General features: G+C 35.4%; 1 protein-coding gene across 3 annotated transcripts in view; it reads left to right on the top strand.

Annotated features, from left to right (window-relative positions):
- The window catches only part of SMAD5 (SMAD family member 5), a 54,875-nt gene that overhangs the window by 25,126 nt on the left and 6,097 nt on the right, over positions 1-23,652 (top strand). For all 3 annotated transcript variants that reach the window (XM_072728546.1, XM_072728547.1, XM_072728545.1), the window contains 4 exons: positions 3,175-3,426; positions 7,242-7,361; positions 20,614-20,835; positions 22,876-23,132. In XM_072728546.1, coding sequence (XP_072584647.1) covers positions 3,175-3,426; positions 7,242-7,361; positions 20,614-20,835; positions 22,876-23,132 — 851 coding nt within the window. The remainder of the gene's footprint in view (positions 1-3,174; positions 3,427-7,241; positions 7,362-20,613; positions 20,836-22,875; positions 23,133-23,652) is intronic.

The raw sequence follows: 23,652 nt of genomic DNA, 5'->3' as shown, positions 1-23,652 counted from the left end.
AATCGTATAAGTGGAGATACTAATTGGATGCATTAGCTATCTTTTGTTGCATAACAGGTTAACTAAGTGGCTTAATACACATTTATTATCTCACAGTTTCTGTGAGCCAGGAGTCCAGACATGGCTTAACTTGAGTCCTTTGCTAGGCTATATTTAAGATGTTGGTCAGGGCTTAGGTCTCATATAAGGCTCAGCTGAGGAAGGATCTGCTTCCCACCTCATGTGATTATTGATGGGGTTCAGTTCCTTGTGGGACTCTTCTTGATGGTTGTTGACTAGTGGCTGCTTTTATTTGTGTGACACCTTTTTCATAGGTAGCTCACATTCATGGCGGGCTTACTTCTTTAAAGACGGTAAGAAGAGAGAGGGTCTTGGCAGAAGGGCATTCATTATATTCTTTTACCATGTCATCACATACATCCTATCAACTTTGCCATATTCTGTCGGTTAGTAGCAAATCAGAGATAATAACATAAAGGATGAGGATTATGCAAGGGTGAATATCAAGAGTTGGGAATCATGGTGGCCACAGAGGATGTCTACCATGCTGGATTTCACATGGAGATAATAAGCCTGGTATGGTTAAAAAAAAAAAAAAAGCTCTGGAAATAACATTAAGTATGGAAACTAGGTAAGGGAACAGCAGTGATGGTGCTGTTAGGGATAAAAGACCTATGCATGAAATTTTAGTATATCACGGTTAAAAAAAGATTCTGAAAGCTCCCAGAGAGAAAAAAAAACAGGACATATACAAAGGACTGGAAGTGAAGAACATTGGCTTTCTCAAAGCAGTTCTGGATTCTAGAAGACAATGAAGCAGTACCCCTAAAATTCAGAAAAAGTTGTTTATGCTGGAATCTGTCTGCAGACCAAAGACAAGATATTTTCATATATGCAAGGACTAAAAATTTATCTTCCTTTTACCCTTCTTAAGAAATAGCACATTAAAAAAAAAAAAGAAAAAATAAATAGCACATTGGGTCAAGGAAATGGGGTCCAACAGGAGAGAAGAGAAAGGAAGTCTAAGGACTTGAGATCCGTAGGAGACTTAAGGAGTACCAGTCTAGATCATAGAAGGATGAAGAGGTCAGAAAATGAGTTAATAGATAATTTGTTTATTTGTGGCATGTGGAAAATAGTATTGATAGAAACTTAACAGATCTTTTAGACTTCTAGAAATATTAGTTGTATGTACTTAAGATTAAGCATATGAAGCAACAAGTCAATAATCAGCCTTATTTAAAGCACTGTTCAAAAAAAATAATCATAGTACATATTTGGCTTAGGAATGAATAATATTTGTACATATAATAAACACCAGCTGTTGATTTAGCCAACATTTTTTATGTAGCTTTATTGAGGGGAATGGGAATGGGAGTGGTAGAATGATATAAGGAAAAAATTACTTCATTTGCCACAATAGCAAATTGGCAAATGATGCCTTGTCAAATTAATAACAACAACATAAGCATATTATTTAGCATTGCGCAAAGTAAATGTTCGAAGAGATGGCTAAGAGTTTAAATTTGTTTCTGGAAGCAGTATGAGAGGAGCCTTAGATTGCTGTATTTGCTCTCTCTTACAGCATGTCTTTTTAAACTGTATTTTGGAGGAAAATATTGTTAAAGTGAATATAAACAATAGAGGAGAGAAGTCAGTGATTTTAGCTCTGCTTCTAAAAAGTAAAGGAATCCTTACTGGATTGAATTCCTCAGTAGTTATTTCACTAAGTCTTTCAGATTGCTAGCCAGCTAAACATAGAAATTCTTGCTGTCTAATGTCCTACTCTCTAATGGCAGCTGTCCCATCATTCTGTAAAGGGAACAGCAGTTAGTAATATACAGTAGAATGAAACAATTGTAATCAAATGTTAACCACATAATTACAACACAGATTCACTACAGAGGAAAGAGGCAAAAACCAGTATGAATACTGACTTTTACAGAGCCTCTCATTACTCAGGTATATCCCTAGTTCTGGGAGGGGAAGTATGACCTAGTTAGCTTAAAAACAGTTTGATTTAGTTGCTGCTGAATGATGTCAAAATGAGATTTTTGGAAGCAAAATTAAATTGACAAATATGGGAAAGTTTTGAAAAAAATGAACTGATACAGTAAGAGTTTAAAGAAATCAGGTTTGTTTGGATTTTATAGGGAAAAGTAGTCCGACATTTCTGTGATGGGTCATTTGGGTCTTCAGAGAACGTGAATAGTTGAATAAGAACCTTTTAAAAAAATATATCTCAAAATATTTAGGCTTTGTTAGATGCATTTCCATTATCATGTTTATAAAACTGATTGTTTTTTAAAGATTTTATTTATTTATTTATTTATTCATGAGAGACACAAGGAGAGAGAGAGGCAGAGACACAGGCAGAGGGAGAAACAGGCTCCATGCAGGGAGCCAGATGTGGGACTCGATCCCTGGTCTCCAGGACCACACCCTGGGCTGAAGGCGGCGCTAAACTGCTAAGCCACCCAGACTGCCCTAAAACTGATTTTGAATGGAAGACTTCTATGTAGGAAATGTTACTACTTTCACTAGGGAAAACTGAACTTGAACAAGAAAACTTGTTCTTCTTTATGAAGAACATAAAATGTGAAATCTCTCAAACTAAGAAAGGTGAAATGTTCAAAATTGGAAACACAGAGGCCTTCAGGAATCTTTATAGCTGACCTCAGTATCACACTTTGATCTTAGCTCCTAGGTCAGTGCTCAGTCCAAGCAACTATGCTTTCTTCTCTTCCTCCTAGAGTCTCCCCAGTTTCTTCTCTACTATCCCTGCACCTGGCACTCCCTGTTCTTTAATGGTAATCGGATGTTACCTTTTCCACAGCATTTTGTGTGATTCTTGCTAGCTGGAAATGCTCACCTTTGTTGAACTCTCACTACATATGATCGTTTTTAAATATGCCTTCTTTCCTATAGAACAGGAATGGTATCTTTTCTGGATTTTCTCTTTTCCTGAGCTCATTATACAGGCCTAAATCCTTAGCTTTTGGTGTAGTTATTATGTAAATACACATTCAGGGTTCTACAAAGCAGTTCTTCCTAAAAGTAAATTGTTTCAGTGGGTTTGCAGTTTTACTGAATCCTTTCCATCTACCCTTTAATTTGCATGAGATATTTGCTTTTGTCTTTGCTGACGGATGACTTTTGGTTTTTCTCTTTCAGTCTTACCTCCAGTATTAGTGCCTCGTCACAATGAATTCAATCCACAACACAGCCTTTTGGTTCAGTTTAGAAACCTGAGCCACAACGAGCCGCACATGCCACAGAATGCAACGTTTCCAGATTCCTTCCACCAGCCCAACAACACTCCTTTTCCCTTATCTCCAAATAGCCCTTATCCCCCTTCCCCTGCTAGCAGCACATATCCCAATTCCCCAGCAAGTTCTGGACCAGGAAGTCCATTTCAGCTCCCAGGTAAGAATTTATTTTATTGATTTAAAAAAAAAAAAAAAAAAGACACCTGAAAATCAGCAGTTGTTCTTATACTGCTGGTCGTTTGGGTGAATTGTTATATGCTAAGAGGTAGCTGTTTTTGACTCTGTGTTCTTTGGTAATTACTTGATTTCTAGAGTTTTGGATTGTATTTTGCCATGTACTGTATGTTTTTTAAAAATGGAAGTAGCTTTATTTTTCCTAGCAATAGAAAAAACAGTCCTAAAATTTTTATACAACCATTAAAAGATCCAAGAATAGCCAAAGCAATCTTGAGAAAGAAGAATCAATCTGGAGGTATCACACTGCCTGATTTCAAACTATATTACAAAGCTATGGTAATTTTTTAAACAAATTTTTAAAAGTTGAAATATAATTAACTTACAATTTTAAAGATAACTATAATTAAAACAGTATAGTATTAACATTAAAATAGACATATAGATCAATAGAGCAGAAGACAGAGCCCAGAAATAAACCCACACTTAGACGGACAGTTAATTTATGACAAAGGAGGTGAGACTATACAATGGAGAAAGGACAGTCTATCTAATAAATGATGTTGGGAAAATGGACAGCCACATGCAAAAGAATGAAACTGGACCACTGTCTGATACTGTATGCAAAAAAAAAAAAAATTAAAAGTTATTTAAATACTTTAACATGTGACTTAAAACCATAAAACTCCTAGAAGAAGACCTACGCAGGCAGTTCTTTGACATTGATCTTGGTGCTGAGTTTTTGAATTGATAAGAAAAGCAAAAAATAACAGAAGCAAAAAATAAACAAATGGGACCACATCAAACAAAAAGCTTATGCACAGCAAAGGAAACCATTAATAAATTGAAAGGGCAACCTACTGAATGGAGAAAATATTTGAAAATCCTGTCTGATGAGAGGATAGTATGTGAAATGTATAAGGAAGTCCTTCAACTCAATAGCACAAAAACAAACATTCCAGTTAAGAAATGGGTAGAGGACCTGAATAGCCCTTCTTCCCATGAAGACATACACATGACCAACAGGTACATGAAAATGTGCTCTACATCATTAGTCACCAGGGAAATACAAATCAAAACCACAATGAGTGGTTTACCTGTTAGAGGGGCTATTATCAGAAAGGCAAGAAATAACAAATGTTGGCAAAGATGTGGAGAAAACAGGCACTATTGGTGGGAATGCAGATTGGTACAGCCACTGTGAAAAACAGTATGGAGTTTCCTCAAAAAATTAAAGATAAAAAAAAATTAAAGATAAAAGTGCCACATAATCCAGTAATATCTTGGTACTTAACCTGAAGAAAACAAAAACACTAATTTCAAAACATTTACACCCTTGGGTTTGTTGCAGTATTATTTATAATAGTCAAGATGTGGAAACAACCTAAGGGTTCATCAATGGATAAATGGATAAAGAAATTGTGGTATATTCAGCCATAAAAAAGAATGAGATCTTGTCGTTTGTGACAACATAGCTGGACCTTGAGGGTATTATGCTAAATGAAGTAAGTCAGGGAAAGACAAATACCATATGATTCTTCTATTATATGTGGAATCTTAAAAAGAAAAAAAAAGGGGGGATCCAAGTTCCTAGGTATTGAGAACAGGATGGTAGTTGCCAGAGACAAGGGGTAGGGGAAATGGGTGAGCTGATTTTACGTTTTTTTTATTGAAATAAATTGTATGTTGTTAAAAAAAAAAAAAAAGAAAATAGAATTTTGGAGAGATGATCCTTTAAGAATAATGAAAAAAGTTTCAGTTTCTCGTTTCATCCTACCTTCTTTCTCTCACTGCTTGGTTTTTCTCCATAGTGTGTGTTACAATCTAACAGACTGTCTATTTATATTCTGCCCTTTTCCCTTCTCCTTGCCTTGACTATAAACTCCATGGAAAGGGGGATTTTAGCCTCTCTTGTTTACTGCTACATCCCCAGTCTCTGTATCAGAGACTGGTGTACAGTAGACCCTCAGTAAATATTTGTTACATGAGTGGATGAACTTCAGAAATACATATATACGTTTATAACTAGCTGTGCAGAGTGACTTGCCACCATGACTGAAGAGGAAAGCCAAATGGTGCTAAAGGTTTCATCGGGAGTCCTATATGCATGAAGGGCAGAGTGTTCTTTTTGTTTTTTTTAGAGTGTTCTAGTAGGTTTTCAAAAATCTAAAGACAGAAAGAGGCTCTGTGTTTGATGACTACCATGTGTAGTAGGTAATCTGGAAAACTGGTAGTGTTATTTACATATCATTGGATCATTTATTTGCCCAAACAACTAAATTACATATTATCAGACATTAAAAATAAAAGTTTTACCAAAAAAAAGGTAGTCCTATTTGACTTACATAGTTTCATATAATTTATATAATATGAAATACCATTTGTTGAGTGCCTTTGTCTAACCAGTACTGTGATGAAAGATATTGCATTAAATTTAATCTTCAGAATAACCATGTGAGATAGATAGTGCTCCTATTATACAGGTGGAGAAAGAAATTGATATTCACTTGAAGATTTTAAGTAACTTGCCTAAGGTTTCTGACCTAGGTTTCTCTGACTCTGAAGTCTGCTTTTTTGACTTTACTACTTGTCACATCATTATAGACTTGGGAAAGTTAAAAGGCAACCCAGTTATCTTTGATTAGGTAACTGATGAACTGGTTTGCCTGGAGAAAAAGTTCATAAGCAGATTTTATAAAGTTCCCAAATTTTATTAATGGCATGTCATGTATGGACGCATCATTATGTCACTCTGTCAAGAAGTATTTGAATGTCTGTGGTTGCATGTGGAGTCATGTGTAAGTATACTATTTCTGGTTTCTTTACTGCATCAGTTGATTGCAGTTTTTAGTTTTTATTTTTTCAAGAGGAATTAAGTATCAACTGTTTAACTTGCTGTTAGGTATCTGTACCAAAACTAATTTTCATACTTTGTCCTAGAGTCTGATTAAAGTTGTGTGTCAAAATACATAAACCTTTGGGTGAAAGATTATATTAAGTATTTATAGTACTGAGACAAAGAAATAATACCTGTAGTTTTTGTTTCTTGTTTTTTTGGGTAAGATTTTATTTATTTATTTGAGACAGAAAGCGCGAATGGGACGGGGAGAGGCAGAGGTATAGGGAGAAGCAGGCTCCCCACTGAGCAAGGAGCTTGATCCTGACCTGAGACAAGGGCAGACACTTAACAGAGCCACCCAGGCGCCCCTAGCTATAGCTTTTGCAACTCAAGAGATTTTCTAGTTAACATTCAGATTTCCTAAGAATTAGCAAGTCATTTAGTAGGGCACGACAGCCATTTTAGGATGTTGAAAAGAATTAGATGTCTAGCTGCTGTTCGTGTTGGTACATTTAGTAAGAGTATGGTTTTCAGTATTTTCAGTATTAATTAACAGCATACATCATGTGATCTTGATAACTTAAAAGTGTCTCTGTAGAGATACCCTCCAATGAGAATAATTTTTGTCCTTTGGATTGGTTTGTAGTTGTTGCAGTTTATCCCACCGTGTAATTCTAATTAACGTAAAGACAGCATTCTTGACCTTGAATTCTGTTTCAGTGAATTTTAGCACTGATCTTCCTGGATTGGACTGGAATACGTGTGGACCTTTAGCAAGGTTTTCAGTGGCTAATGGGTGTGCTGTCTTTTCTCTTGACCTAAGATAGCATCCTACATTGTTTTTGTCTCTAATGGTCATTGGCAAACTGTGCTGATAATCTTAGGAAATTTTTAATGCTTTTTAAAGCAGGATGAAGATACTAACTATTCTTTTGGGACTTGTTTCGTTTTCTTTTTAGCTGATACTCCTCCTCCTGCCTATATGCCACCAGATGATCAAATGGGTCAAGATAATTCCCAGCCAATGGATACAAGCAATAATATGATTCCTCAGATTATGCCCAGTATATCCAGCAGAGGTAAGAGAAATACTAATCATAATTTGTTGTTACTCTTATCTTGCTTACTTTTAACTCCTTACTACTTTTTAAAAACTTTATTAAAAAAAACTTTATTGTAGTATAATTTACAACCATAACATTTATCCATTACAAGTGTATGATTCAGTAATTTTTAGTAAATGTATAGTTTTGCTCTGTCACCACAATCTAGTTTTAGAACATTGTCATCCTTTTAAAAGCTACCTTGTCTGTATTTGCTCCTGTCCTTGATCCAGAGACCTTCTAATCTGTTGTCTGTATATAGATTTACCTTTTCTAAACATTGTCATGTAAGTAGAATTGCATAATGTGTAATCTTTTGCATCTCACTTCTTTCACTTAGCATAATGTTTTCAAGGTTCTTTTAGGTTGAAACATGTATCAGTAGTTTTTTCCTTTTTACTGCTGAACAGTTTCCCATTGTGTAGAGAAGTACCACATTTTTTTATCCATTCACCAGTCGGTGGACATTTGAATTATTATTATTATTATTATTTTTGGCTAGTATGACCAATACTGTTAGGAATATTTGCATATAACTCTTTGTGTGGGCTTTATTTATATTTTTCTTGGATTAATTTCTAAGAATAGAATTTCTGAGTCAATATGAATTTAACTATTTAAGGAAAACCACCAAATTTCTTCAGAGTAGCAGTGCCGTTTTATATTTTTATGAGTAACATATGAGCATTCCAGTTTCTCCATATGCTTTTGATACTTGTTATTGTCTGTCTTTTTGAATGTACCCATTTTAGTGGGTATGAAGGGTCTCATTGTGGTCTTAATTTGCATTTTTGTAATTAGTAATGATGTTGAGCATTTTTATGTACTTATTAGTGCCATTCATGTATCTTTTTTTCATGAAATATTTAAATCTTTTGCCCATTTGTTTAATTGGGCTATTTGTTTTATTGTTGAGCTGTTAAGAGTTCTTTATATATTCTGGATAGAAATCCTTTACTAGATGTATGATTTGCATACAATTTTCGCATTTTGAAGCATAAAGGTTTTTTTTCCACACCTTTATTTTCTTTTCTGTAAATTAAAATCTTTGAGGAGTACAGTAACATGGCTTCTGCGGCAAATGGCTTTAGCAGGAACTTCACTTTGGAATTTGACACAAACCATGCTACTGTTTCCATTCATGAGCACAAGTTACTTTTTCCCAGATTACTCTGGTTTTGTTCAGTTTGCCTCCAGGAGTCACTGTGTTGTTCTTTGCTTTGTACACAGAAGCACATCTCTTGCCTAGATAGGAGTTCAGTTTCATTTCAAGCATAAATATCTTCAGTTTTAAGAAGAGCTGTGTGCTCCTTCTGGTTCTATAGACCTCACTTAGAGCCAGTAAAAATGGCCTTGGACCACAGCCTCCCAGACGCGTTTGTCGTTTTTGTAGTCCTGTTTCCAGCAGGCCTCCATAGGCTGCAAGATGGCAGAAAGAGCTGAAAGTTTTTAATTTTGGCAGAGTCTAGTTACCAGTTTTTCCTTTCCTTGTTCCTGCTTTTGGTGTTGAATCTGGGAAATCTTTGTCTATCCCAAAATCATGAAAATTTTCTATTTTGTCGTCTTCTAGAAATTCTGTAGGCTTAGCTTTTACATTTAGGTCTGTGATTCATTTTGAGTTAAGCGTATTGTATGTTAAAAATGTAAATTCATCTTTGTGCATATAGATACCCATTTGGTCCTGGCACTATTTTGTTGAAAAAAGTATCTACCATTTCTCCATCGAAATGCCTTGGCATGTTTTTCAGAAATCAATTGAACAAATTTAAGAGTTTATTACAGGACTCTTAACTTGTTCATTGATTTGTGGGTGTATACTTCATAGTACTTGAGATACTTACTAAAGCTTCATACTAAGTTTTGAAAACGAGAAGTGTGATTCCTTCAACTTTATTCTTTTTCAGAATTGTTCAGCACTTGAGCATTATTTGTATTTCTGTATCATTTTAGTACCAGTTGTTAATTTCTGCTTCCCCAAATCCCCTCCTTGGATTTTGGTAGAGATCACATTGAATCTCTAAATCACTTGGGGAGGGATCCCTGGGTGGCTTAGCGGTTTAGTGCCTGCCTTTGGCCCAGGGCATGATCCTGGAGCCCTGGGATCAAGTCCCGTGTCGGGCTCCCGGCATGGAGCCTGCTTCTCCCTTTGCCTGTGTTTCTGCCTCTCTCTCTCTCTCTCTATGTCTATCATAAATAAATAAATCTTTAAAAAAAAAATAAATCACTTGGGGAGGTTTCCCATCATCTTCCAGTCCACAGGTGTGGCATGTCATTCCATTTATTTAGATCTTCCATTTCCTAGTATAAATTTTTTACTTTTGCTTCTCTTTATAGATGTATTCCTAAGTGAATAGAATTTGGTTTCTACTTAACTAAATATATTGAAATACAAGTGATTTTCATATATTAATCTTGTAACCTGCAACCTTACTGAACTTCTTTATTAGTTCTAGTAGGGGTTTTTGTGTGTGTGTGTGTATGTATGTGTGTGGGTACCTGAATTCCTTAGGGTTTCCTAAATACAGGAACGTGTCAATAAAAAACAGCATTTAATTGGGACGCCTGGGTAGCTCAGTGGTTAGGCATCTGCCTTCTGCCCAGGACATGATCCTGGGGTTCTGGGATCGGGTCCCGCACCAGGCTCCCTGCATGGAGCCTGCTTCTCCCTCTGCCTGTGTCTCTGCCTCTCTCTCTCTCTGTGCCTCTCATGAATAAATAAATAAAATCTTTTTTTTTTTTTTTAAACAGCTTTAAAAAAATTTTTTTTTTTTTGCTATCCAATCTGGATGCCTTTAATATTTTTCTCTCTCTCTCATTATTAGAGGGCATATACAAAAAGCCTGTAGCTCTCATCATCCTTGATGGTAAAAGACTGAATTACTTTCCCCCCTACAATGGGGAACAAGAGAGCCTGGTCTCACTACTTCTGTTCACCATTTTTCTAGAGCGCTAGCCATAAACTATTAGTTCTCTTCTATTCCTAGTTTGTTAAGAATTTTTACCATGAATGGATGTTGGCTTTTGTCAGAAGCTTTTTCTGTATCTGTTGAGGTGATCAGATGAGTTATTTTCCCTTTTTTCTAGTTAATGTGTGCTACATGAACTTACTTTCTGATGTGAAAGCAGGCTTTTTATTCCTGGGATAATTCCCAAATGGTCATGGTATATAAACCTTTTTAATATATTTCTTTCTTTCTTTTTTTTTTTTTTTTAATGTATAGGGATAGTTCTTTTCTTTATTTATTCATGAGAGACGCAGAGAGAGAAGCAGGCTCCATGCAGGGAGCCTGACTTGGGACTCCATCCCAGGTCTCCAGGATCAGGCCCTGGGCTGAAGGTGGCGCTAAGCAGCTGAGCTACCCAGGCTGCCCTTTAATATATTTCTAGATTAGATTTACTGATATTTTGCTGAATATTTTTGCTTGTATATTCATGAGGGAGGGATAGTGGTAGTTTTATTGTGATGTCTTTATTTAGCATTGGTATCGGGGTAATAATGACCTCATGGAGTAAGTTGGGAAGTGTTCTCTCCTATTTTTGGAAGAGCTTATTTGTATTATTTCTTCTTTAAATATTTGATAAAATTTACCAATGAAGTCATTGGGGCTTAGACTTTTCTTTGTGGGGAAATTTTTAATTACTGATTCAGTTTCCTTAATTGGATCAGTCTGTTCAGAGTCTCTTTTCTTCTTGAGTCAGTTTTGGTAGTGTGTGTCTTACTAGGAATTTGTCCATTTTGTTTAAATTGTCTAATTTGTTGGCATAAAGTTTTTCATAGTATATTTTATAATATTTCTGTAGAGGTTAGTAATAATATTTTCATTCCTGGTTTTGGTAATATGTGTCTTATTCTTTTTTGCTTGGTTGGTTTAGCTAAAGGATTGTTAGTTTTGTTGATCTTTTGAAAGAACTAGCTTTTCTATTTTTCATTGATTTCCAAATCCATTCTCTAGTTTTTTCTTTATTCTGCTTATTCTATGTTTAGTTTGCTTTTTTAATAGTTTCTTAAGGTGAAATCTTAGATTATTAGTTTCAGTTGCTTCTTCTTTAAGACCATTCCTTTAATTGCCTCGTAATTTTGGTATGTTTTGTTCTCATACATATTTAGTTCAAAATACTTTTAAATTTACCTTGTAATTTCTTACTATGACCCTTGGATTATTAAGTAACATAGTAATCAATTTCCACATTTTTTGGCATTTCCCCAGTTTTTTCTGTTGATTCCTAATCTAATTCCACTATGAGATTGCAAAGCATACTTTGTAGGATTCCAATTCTTTTAAAAATTATTTATTGAGAATTGTTTTATGCATATATTTGTACAGCTTGTGATTTAGAAATGGCTTTTAGATTATTAAAGAAGAAGAATCTGTGACAAAAATAACACATGGCTTGCAAAACTTAAAATATTTGCATCCATGGGCAGCCCAGGTGGCTCAGCGGTTTAGTGCCGCCTTCAGCCCAGGATGTGATCCTGGAGACCTGGGATTGAGTCCCGCGTGGGGCTCCCTGCGTGGAGCCTGCCTTTCTCTCTGCCCTTGTGTCTCCCTCTTTTTCTCTCTCTGTGTTTCTCATGAATAAATAAATAATCTTTAAAAATAAAAATAAAATAAAATACTTGCATCCACTGAGTCATGGTATTTAATCCTTTTTATATGTTCCTGGGTTTGGTGGGCAGGAAAAGTTTCTAACCCCTGGCAGAGCATTGGTCTGTTTTAGAGACTAGTCCATGTGCACTTGGAAAAAAAATGTGTATTTTGGTACTGTAAGGTATCATAAGTTCTCTGGATTTTAGTTAGATCAGGTTAGTTGATAGTGTTGTCCAAGTCTATATAGTTGCTTATTTTCTTTCTAATTGTTCTGTCAGTTGTTGAGGGTATGAGATTGCAAGTTGGGGCATCCCCAGCTGTTACTACTAGATCATTTATTTCTACTTTCATTCATGTTGGTTTTCGCTTTGTATACTTTGGGGCTCTGTTGGTAAAGTGAACAACTTAGTATCACTAAGTACATCCACAGTGTCATGCAGTCATCACCACTGTCTATTTCTAGAACTTTTCATTATCTCAGACAGAGCTCTACACATTAAACAGTAACTCTCCCTCTCCTTAGCCCCTTGATAACCATTATTCTACTTTCCGTCTCTAAGAATTTGCCTTATCTAAGTGGAATTATATCATATTTGTTCTTTTGTGACTAGCTTTTTACTTAGCTTAATATTTTTAAGGTTTATCCATGTTACAGCATGTGTCAGAATTTCATTTCTTTCCAAGACTGTATGTGTTCTCCTGTAGGCATATATCACATTTTGTTAATCCATTTATCAGTTGATGGACATTTGGGTTGTTTCTAACTTTTGGTAGAATAGTGAATAATGCCACCATGAATATTGTTGTACAGGTATTTTTTGGGCTCTCAGCTTTTTAATTCATTTGGTATCCTATGCCTATGAGTAGAACTGTTGGATTTTATGGTCATTCTGTTTAACTTTTTGAGGAACTGCCAAACTCTTTTCCATAGCAGCTATACTGTTTACACATTTCCCCTGAGCAGTGTCTTAGTGTTCTGATTTCTTTACATTCTTGCCAACAGTTAATTTCTGTTTGTTTGTTTGTTTGTTTTAATATAATAGCCATCCTATTTATTATATGTTAAGTGGAATCTCATTATTGTTCTAAAGTCACTTTGTTTTGAGACTTTAAAGCTCCTTAGTTTGTAACAAGTTTAGAAGTAATGGTACTGCCATTTTATGGGTTTCTTAAAAGAATGATGTTTTTGCGTGCTTTGTATGAGTTTGTGATGATATTGAAGGAGTATACGTCATGCTGTGCTTTCCCAAGGGCCCCACATTTCTAAGAACAGTTAAATTTCAGGCCTCCCTGGTAGTCTTGTTAATGTGTGAATACTGTCTTTGCTTTTTCAAGGTCTAGAATTTATCTAGGACTTTTGTCATACTGATTTTCTTGTAGCTCATAGAATCGACCTTCGTGTGTAGCTCATAGAATCGACCTTCAAATGATTCAGGATATTACTTTCTGGATGTGAATTCCTGTACCTCTCCTTACTTGCTTTTGCAGCCTCAGGTAGTTTCTTAAATGTCTCTGCTCTGTTTCCCTCTTTGTACATTAAGCAGAATATTTACATAGGAATTACTGGTTATTGATTGGATTAGACACTATGTGTAATGGCCATAGGATACTGCATCAGGTGATAACCAGTAAATGGTATTCTCATTCTGAAACTATGAACTGGATTTACCTCCCCTGTCATCTTCCTTTCCTTCTTTGTCCTGGCTGTCCAGAGATTGGAGTGCAGCTTTGTGGAGTTTTATGTTAGATACTCCTTGCACTATCATTTGTTGCAGCGACTTGGCACTCAAGTCTTCTTGCCCTCATTGGTCTTTTTTCACCAATGTTTCCCCTCGTTTCAATCCTATTTTCTGTTTTTTTTTTTTTTTTTCTGTTTTCTTTGACAGAAGTGACCAAAAGGACATCAGAGTTAAACTGTAGCGCCCTAAATTGCCATTTGACAGTATGTCCTTAGCTTTGAGCAGCAGCAGAGTTCTTCTTTCTCTTCTTTTCTCTGAGCCTTTTTAGTTTTGCTTAGCACTTTTTTCCTACAAGCTTCTGCTCATTCTTGGCTCTAGCTTTTCTGACACTATTATTGCCTCAACTCATTTGTATGTGTCTTTGATTGTGGGCCCCTCCCTGTTCCATCTTTTATATAAACTTTTTAGAATTCCAAGCCCTTAGTACTTCTCTTTCTGGGTCCACATTGGTTTGTTTTTTTCTGTTCCTCCTTATCTGAATTCTTTGCAATTGAATAATCAGAACTGAGTCTTAAAAGTTAACCGATTCCCTTGTACTGCCCACCTAGGCCACATAGCCACTCTTGAGGGTTTTTTTGGACATTTTTTAATCTCTGCCTTTTTTTTGAAAGGAAATTTGAGAGTTGATGACTTTCCTTCCTGGTTTCAGCCACAAGATACTCTACCAGCCCTGGGTGAAAAGTTTATATGTGTCCTTCCATCTATTACATCCATTATGAATTGTTGACTTTCACAGTAATAAAAGTCTGGCTGGTAATTTATTTTGTGTATAATCTTTCCCCATAGGCGCATCTGGCGTTTAACATTAGAATGTATACTAACTTTTACCGAAAGTTCATGCTCACTTAGTTGTGTTTTTTTCCTTTTCCTTTTGTTCCTTTTTTAAACAGACTTCATTTTTTATATGAGTTTTAGATTCACAGCAAACAAGAGAGGAAAGTACAGAGTTCCCACACATTCCCTGCCTCCGCATATACACAGCCTTGCCAGCTACCAAAACCCTTCACTGGAGTGGTACATATATTATATATATTATAGTCATACCTATCTTGACACAGTATTATCACCCCAACTTGATGGTTTACATTAGGGTTCATTTTCGGTCTTGTACATTCTGTGGATTGTGACAAATGAATAATGCATGTATGTACCATTATAGTACTGGTAGCACACAGAGGTAGACCTGCGGTATACCGAATAATCTCACTGCCCTCGAAATCCTCTGTGCACTACCTGTTCACCCCTTGCTTCTTCTAATCTGCAGCCACTGATAATTTTTACTGTCTCCATAGTTTTGCCTTTTCCAGAATGTTATCTAGTTAGAATTATACAGTATTTAGCCTTGTCAGATTGGTTTCTTTCACTTAGTAACCTGCCTTTAAGTTCCCTTATCCCTTTTCCTGCTTTGATAGCTCATTTCTTTGTAGGGCTGAATAATATTCCGTCATCTGGATGCACCACAGTTTATTTATCCACTCACTTACAGAAGGACATCTTGGTTCCTTTCAAGTTTTGGCAGTCATGGATAAAGCTGCTGTAAACATCTGTGTGTAGGTTTTTGTGTGGACATAAGTTTCTCACTCCTTTGGGTAAATACTGAGGTGCATGTTTGTGGATTATATGGTATGAATATATTTAGTTTTTTTTTTTATAAGATTTTATTAATTTATTTATGAGAAACAGAGGCAGAGACATAGGCAGAGGGAGAAGCAGGCTCCCTGTGGGGAGCCCAATGTGGGACTCAATCTCCAGGACCCCAGGATCATGACCTGAGCCAAAGGCAGATGCTCAACCACTGAGCCACCCAGGTACCCCAAGTATGTTTAGTTTTGTAAGAAAGTGCCAAACTGTCTTCCAAAGTGGCTGTACCATTTTACTTTCCCACTAGCAATGAACAAGAATTCCTATTGCTTCACATCCTCACCAGCTTTTGATGATGTCACTCTTACGGATTTTGGCCATTCTTACATGTGTATAGTGGTATTTTATTGCTATTTTAACTTGCATTTACTGATGACACATGATGTGGAGCATGGTTTTATATGCTTGTTATGTGTATATCTTCTTCGATAAGGTTCTTTGACCCATTTTTTAAGTTGGGTTACTTATTTTTTTTGTTGAATTTTAAGAATTCTTTGTATATTTTGGATACTAGTCCTTTCCCAGATATGTCTTTTGTGTATATAAATATTTTCTCCCAGTCTGTAGCTTATCTTCTCATTCTGTTGATAGTGTCTTCTGCAGAGCGGAGGTCTTTAATATTTAGTAAAGTCTGGCTTCTCAGTTCTTTCATGGTTCATGCCTTGGTATTGTATCTAAAAACTCATTACCATATTCATGGATCACCTAGATTTTGTGCTGTTATCTTCTAGAACTCTTACAGTTTCGTGTTTTACATTTAGGTCTGTGATTCACTTTGAGGTAGTTTTTGCGAAGGGTGTCACGTTTGTTGATTAATTTTTTTGCATGTGAATGTCAGTTCTTGTAGAATTGGTTGAGAAGACTATCTTTTCTCCTTTATTGCCTTTGTGCCTTCATCAGAAATCAGTTACCTGTATTTATATGGGTCTTTTCTGGGCTCTCTCTTCTGTACCTTTGATCTGTATATGTATTCTTTTTGCCTGTACCATGCTACCTTGATAACTGTAGCTTTATGGTAAGTTGAATATTGTCATTCTTCTGATTTTATTCTTCTTCAGTATTATGTTGGCTATTCTGAATCTTTTGCTGACCCAAAGAAACTTTAAGGATTCCTTTGTTGATATCCACAAGATGATTTTGCTAGGAATTTGATTAGGATTGCATTGATAACTATATTGATACATGTTGGGAAGAAATGACTTCCTGGCAGAATTGAGGCTTCCTTTCCATGAACATGGACTATCTCTCCATTTATTTAGTTCCTCTTGAATGTCTCTCTTTAGGGCTGTATATCTTTGTATAGACCTTATACCTATTTTGTTTGATTTTTACCTAAGTATTTCTTCTTCAGAATGCTAATATAAGTGGCTAATATAATATAAAATTTTTGATTTTAAATTCCACGTGTTCATTGCTGGTGCATAGCAAAGTGATTGATTTTTGCATGTAACCTTGCATCTTTCAACTTTACTGTAACTAGTTCCAGGAATTTCTTTAATAAATTTTTTCAGGCTTTCTGTATAGACAGTCATGTCATTTATGAACAAAGATGGGTTTATTTCTTCCTTTCCAACATGTGTACCTTTTACTTCCCTTTCTGTTGCTGCATTAGCTAGGACTTCCAGTACAGTATTAAAAAAGAGTGGTGAGAACTTCCTTACCTAATTACTGGCCTTGGCAGAAAATCTTCTAGTTCCTCACCATTAAGTATGAAGTTAGGTATTAGTTCCCTGTAAATGTTCTTTATCAAATTCTAGAATTATCCTCTATTCCTAGCTTGCTGAGAGTCTCACTTGCCTTTTTAGTTCATATTTTTGTTTAGAATAATTTTACAAATACTGGTATAGTTAAATCTTTCAGGTTGCTTATACAGAGGTTTGTCATATACATTTAAACCTTGAATAGATTGTGCTAGGAAAACAACTTAAAATGTAAAACACACCCGTTGAAGATCTTTGGTACATAGCCAAAGCAGTTCTTTCTTTCTTTTTTTTTTTTTTTAATATATTTTTAAAGATTTTATTTTTTATTTATTTATTCATGAGATACACAGAGAGAGCGAGAGAGAGGCAGAGACACAGGCAAAGGGAGAAGCAGGCTCCATGCAGGGAGCCCGATGTGGGATTCGATCCCGGGACTCCAGGATCAGGCCCTGGGCTGAAGGCGGTGCTAAACCGCTAGAGCCACCCGGGCTGCCCAACCAAAGCAGTTCTAAGAGGGAAGTTTATAGTGGTATCGGCCTACCTCAAGAAACAAGAAAAATCTGAAGTAAACAATCTAATCTTACACCTAAAGGATCTAGTAAAAGAACAAACAAAGCTCAAAGCTAGTAGGAAGAAGGAAATAATAAAGATCAGAGTGAAAATAAATGAAATAGAGACTTAAAAAACAATAGAAAAGATCAATGGAACCAAGAGCTGTTTCTTTGAAAAGATAAGCAAAATTGTCAAACCCTTAGACTCCTCAAGAAAAAAAGAGAAAAGGTCCAAATAAAATCAGAAATGAGAGAGGTAACAGCTGAAACCACAGAAATACAAAGGAATATAAGAGACTACTATGAAAAATACTGTCCAACAAATTGGACAACTTAGAAGAAATGGATAAATTCCTAGAAACTTACCATTTTCCAAAACGGAATCAGGAGAAATTAGAAAATCTGAACAAATTGATTACTAGTAATAAAATTTTTATTTAAAAACTCCCAACAAACAAAAGCTCAGATGGGCTTCAGAGGTAAATTCTATCAAACATTTAAAGTAAGGTAATACCTATGTTTTCTCTAACTGTTACAAAAATAGAAGAGGAAAGAGAGTTTCTAGATTAATTCTACAAGGCCAGCCTTTCCCTTATACCAAAACCAGATAAAGACATTACCAAAAAAAAAAAAAAAAAAAAAAAAAAAAAAAGCTATGGGCCAGTATTGCTGATGAACTTATAGATGCACAAATCCTCAACAAAATGTCAACAAACCAAATTCAACAGTACATTAAAAGGATCATTTACCACAATCAAGTGGAATTTATTCCCCGAGTGCAGTGGTGGTTCAGGATCTGTAAATCAACCATTGCGACATATTACATTACTAACATGAAGGATAAAAACCATATAATCATCTCAATAGATACAGAAAAGCATTTGACAAAAATCATTATCTGTTTATGATAAAAATGCTCAACAAAGTGGATTTAAAGGAAACAATATAGGAAAGACCACATATGACAAACCCACAACTAACATCATACTCAGTGGTGAAAAGCTAAAACTATTCCTTTAAGATCAGGAACAAGATAAAGATGTCCACTCTTGCCACTTGTATTCAACATAGTACTGGAGGTCCTAGCTGCAGCAATCAGACAAGAAACAGAAAGAAAAGGCACACAAATTGGAAAGGAAGAAGTAAAACTATCATTATTTGCAGATTACATGGTATATATATAACATAGAAAATCCTGAAGACTCAACAACAACAAAAAACTGTTAGAACTAAGAAATGAAATCAGTAAAATTGCAGGATCAACTTTAGAGTAATTGAACAGGAAAGAGAGCCCAGAAATAAGCTAACACTTATATGATCAGTTAAGCTGTGACAAAAGAGGAAAGAATATACAATGGGGAAAAGACTGTCTCTTCAGTAAATGGTGTTGGGAAAACTGGGCAGCTGCATGTGACAAAATGAAACTGGACCATTTTCTTACACCGTATACCAAAGTAAACTCAAAATAGACAACCTAAACGTGAGGCTTGAAACCATAAAACTTCTCAAAAAACATAGGGCAATGATCACTTAGATATTGGCCTTAGCAACATATTTATGGGATATGTCTCCTCAGGCAAAGGAAACAAAGGCAAAAAATAACTGTTAGGACCACACCAAAATAAAAAGCTGTGTACAGTTAAGAAAACCATCAACAAAAGAAAAGGTGTAGTCTGCTGGATGTGAGAAGATATTTGTAAATGTTATATCTGATAAAGGATAATATCCAAAATAAAAAAGAACTCACATAACTCAACACCAAAAAAAAAAAAAAAAAAAAACCCCAAACCAAACAGTTAAATTAGAAGAATGAGCAGAGAACCTGAATAGACATATTTCCAAAGAAGACATACAGATAGTAAACAGACACATGAAAAAATACTCAACATTACTAATCATCAGGAAAATGCAAATCAAATCACAGTGAGATACCACCTCACATCAGTCTGAATGGCTAGTATTGAAAAGACAAATAACAAGCGTTGACAAGGATATGGAGAAAAGAGAATCCTTGTGTACTGGTTGTGGGAGTGTATATTGGTGCAGCCACTGTAGAAAACAGTGTGCAGATTCCTCAGAAAATTAAAAATAGAAATACCATATTATCCAGTAATTCCATTACTGGGTATTTACCTAAAGAAAGTGAAAACACTATTTTTTTTAAACACTAATTTGAAAAGATACATGTGTGTTTATTGTAGCATTATTTACAGTAGTTGAGATATGGGAGCAATGTCAGTGTCCATCAATAGATAAATGGATAAAGGAGATATATACGCACTATTCCTCAACCATAAAGATGAGATCTTTCCATTTTGCAACAAGATGAATGGGCCAAGAAGATGTTATGCTAAGTGAAATAAATCAGACAGAGAAATACAAATACCATATGATTTCATACCTATGTGGAATCTAAAAAACATAGCAAATAAACAAATAAAAAAACCGGAAACAGACTTATAAATACAGACAACAAACTGGTGGTTGCCAGAGGAGGGTGGTGTATAAAACAGGAAAAGAGGATTAAAGGGTACAGAATTCCAATTATAAAATAAGTTATGGAGATGAGAAGTATAGTATAGGGAAAAAAAGTATAGTATAGGGAATAATAATAATATTGTTACAGTGTTATATGGTGGCAAATGGTTACTAGACTTACCATTGTGAGCAGTGCATAATGTATAGGAGTATCTGGTCACTACCGTTGTATACCTGAAACTATTACGGTATTATATGTCAACTAAAATAATAAAAATTTAAAAGTAAAATAAATGTAATATTGCCTGTCTTTATATTTGCACTTAGAAAAGTTTTAAAATTATATTCATGGCCATTTCTTTTTTTAAGTACAGACTCCAAGCCAGGGAGGACACTGAGACTTAAGTGAAATATCTGAAAATATTTTTCATTGAGTGCTTGGATTGGCTTAAGGGGAAACACATAAAGAAAGAATCAGGGGTTTCTAATTTACTCATTAATCGTTTTTTAATCTGGTTTGTTTACAGACGTTCAGCCTGTTGCCTATGAAGAGCCCAAACATTGGTGTTCAATTGTCTACTATGAATTAAACAATCGTGTTGGGGAGGCTTTTCATGCATCTTCTACTAGTGTGTTAGTAGATGGATTCACAGACCCTTCAAATAATAAAAGTAGATTTTGCTTGGGGTTGTTGTCAAATGTTAATCGTAATTCAACAATTGAGAACACTAGACGACATATTGGAAAAGGTAATTTTGTCATTGCCCTGCGTTCAGTTGAAATCAGTCATTTGCTGTGCTTGCTCTGTACCGTGCGCTGTATAAGGCATAGAGTGTACTGTGAGCCTGAAGCATGGGCTCTGCTTTCAAGGTGCAGATACCATAGAATGTATTAAGTCAAGACCTCATCAGTCCTCTTTTCCTTATCCTGCTTTGTTTTTCTTTGTTTGGGATCTGAAATCATACTATTTCTGTATTTATTTTTTGAGTGCCTTCTTGACTGGAATACAAGCTTTACAGAAATTTGCCTTGTTCATAGCATTATTTTCAGCAGCTAGAATAGTTCCTGGCTCACAGTAAGTACACAACAAATATTTGTGGAATATATGATTGCTGGCGTAGGATTAGAATTTTTTAATTATGGTTTTTTGAGAAGAGGTGCCCTGTAAGAACTTCTATTATGTGGGGAGGAGCTGGGTTATAGGTGGGAAATCCAGTTTGAATGACAAGTCTCTCCACCACTCCTCCTGCCTTTTAAATTCAGGTAACCAGGTTTTATTTATGTTTAATCCAGCAAGACAGTTGCCACAAGTAACTTTTCCCACCTCAGTGAAATATCAGAGTCTCATGCTAGTGGTCAGAAAGGAAACCTTTTCCAGGTAGAGTGTATTGCCTGTCTTGTAAGTTTAGTTTTTGCCACTCACTCTGTTCTACTTCTTTCACTTGAGAAAGTCCACGTTAGAACAAAAGGTCCATAATTATAATTGTCATGTGATTTCTTATAGCAGAGATTCAGCAAAATACTATGGCCAAAAATAAGTTGAAAGGAAGTTTCTGTTCTTTTTTTGACTCTGTTGCCAACTTGGCATTGATTTTTTTTTTTTTTTTTTTTTTTTTTTGGTGAAATGCCTCACTTCTATGTATTGATTTTCCCACTATGTTAGAATGATTTAAGAGAAATCTACCAGGTGAATTCTTAAATTCTAGAATTTGTTTTCCCATTTTTCCCGGTATCTAATTCTAGGATCCCTTCCTCCATGGGTCATTTTATTTGCTTAGAAACAACATACAGTTGTTGGGTTTTTTTAAAGATTTTATTTATTTATGAGAGACACAGAGAGAGGCAGAGACCTAGACAGGGAGAAGCGGGCTCCGTGCTGGGAGCCAATAATAGGACTCAATACCGGAACCCCAGGATCATGCCTTGAACCAAAGGCAGAAACTCAACTGCTGAGCCACCCAGGTGTCCCAAAACAGTTTTTTGTATCATAGCCTAATACAAGTCTGTGATTCACACATGTATGAGGTATGTGTATACAAGGATGGCCTTTTTAATACTCTTTGTGGAAGTAAAAAGTTGGAAATAACTTTAGCTATAGAAGTTGAAGTTTTAATATTGAAACTTCACATATTATTTACATATATATATTTTTAAATACCAAAACCATTCTTTTCAAGGGAAGTAAAATAAATCTGCCGTTTAAAGTCTCTTCTTAAAAAAAATTAAAGTCTCTTCCTGTGACCTGCAATTACATATGTGACTTAGGGCCAAATTTTTAATGCTCCTGTACTCTCCATTAGTTAAAAGAGTGCAGAACACTTTGCCAATTGACTCTGTGATAAATTAACTTAGCACCAAGCGTTCCTTTGAAAGGACTCATCATTTGTGCTTTCTTTGTCTTTTTGCCTTTGCTTTTGCTCCTAGAGATAATAAATGATTGTTGGCAAAGAGAAAAGAACCAAAAGAAAAGAAAAGAACCTAAGAACTGATAAACCTAATAAGCTGCCAACCTTAAGCTTAATTTAAGTCTCAGTTATTTGAGGACCACTGTAGATGGTTAACCTCATTAACCTCTTGATTATCTTCGGCCGTCTAAGGCCCTCTAGTGGTAGCTTCATATCTACAGACTGTTGGGCCTTTGCTATAGGTTAATGGGTATTCTTGGTTGCACCTTCTACAACCTCTTTGGTTTCATTGCATTATGAAACTTATTTTTTTAATTAAAAAATTTATTATTTTTATTATTTCACCTTTATTAAGGTGAGTCTTGTAATGCTTGTTTTTTTAAGGTGTTCATCTGTACTATGTTGGTGGAGAGGTATATGCAGAGTGCCTCAGTGACAGCAGCATATTTGTTCAGAGTAGGAACTGCAACTTTCATCATGGCTTTCATCCTACCACGGTCTGTAAGATTCCCAGCAGTTGCAGCCTCAAAATTTTTAACAACCAAGAGTTTGCTCAGCTTCTGGCTCAGTCTGTCAACCATGGGTTTGAGGCAGTGTATGAGCTCACCAAAATGTGTACCATCCGAATGAGTTTTGTCAAGGTGAGTGGGTTATAACCTGTAGCTTAATTTGAGTCACTGTAAATTTGTATATTTCTATAGGTTATGATTTTAAAATGTCTTCCTGAAATGAAAATCGGTATTTACTTTTGATCTGACTTAATAGGTTTTTAAATGACATTCTTGAATTTATAGCTTCAAAGCCACACAATAGGTTGAAGTTTTAATTTTATAATCCAGATGTTATAAAACACACGATACTGATTTTGATATTGAATAGGAGCTGAGTTTATAAAGAGCTTCAGTTAAAGACTGAATTGCTAGAAAGCATTTAATACTAAAATTGCTTTTGAAGTTCCTTAGCCTCAGCAGTTTCAATTATTATTAGATCCCACTGGAGTGACTTAAAAAATTCTTTAGAAGACTAAAATTATCTTCCTTGCACTTAACCTCTATTATTAAGGATTTGCAAAGTTGAAAGAACTTTTCAAATTTATCATTTGCTCTTGGGCTTATTTTACTGGCCTTCCAAGGGTGATGGCTTATGAGTAAAATTAGGAAA

This window comes from Vulpes vulpes, chromosome 12 (assembly GCF_048418805.1).
Source record: "Vulpes vulpes isolate BD-2025 chromosome 12, VulVul3, whole genome shotgun sequence".
Lineage (NCBI taxonomy): Eukaryota > Metazoa > Chordata > Mammalia > Carnivora > Canidae > Vulpes > Vulpes vulpes.
The sequence above is the reverse complement of the archived record's forward strand: the minus strand, read 5'-3'. Positions and strand labels throughout refer to the sequence as shown.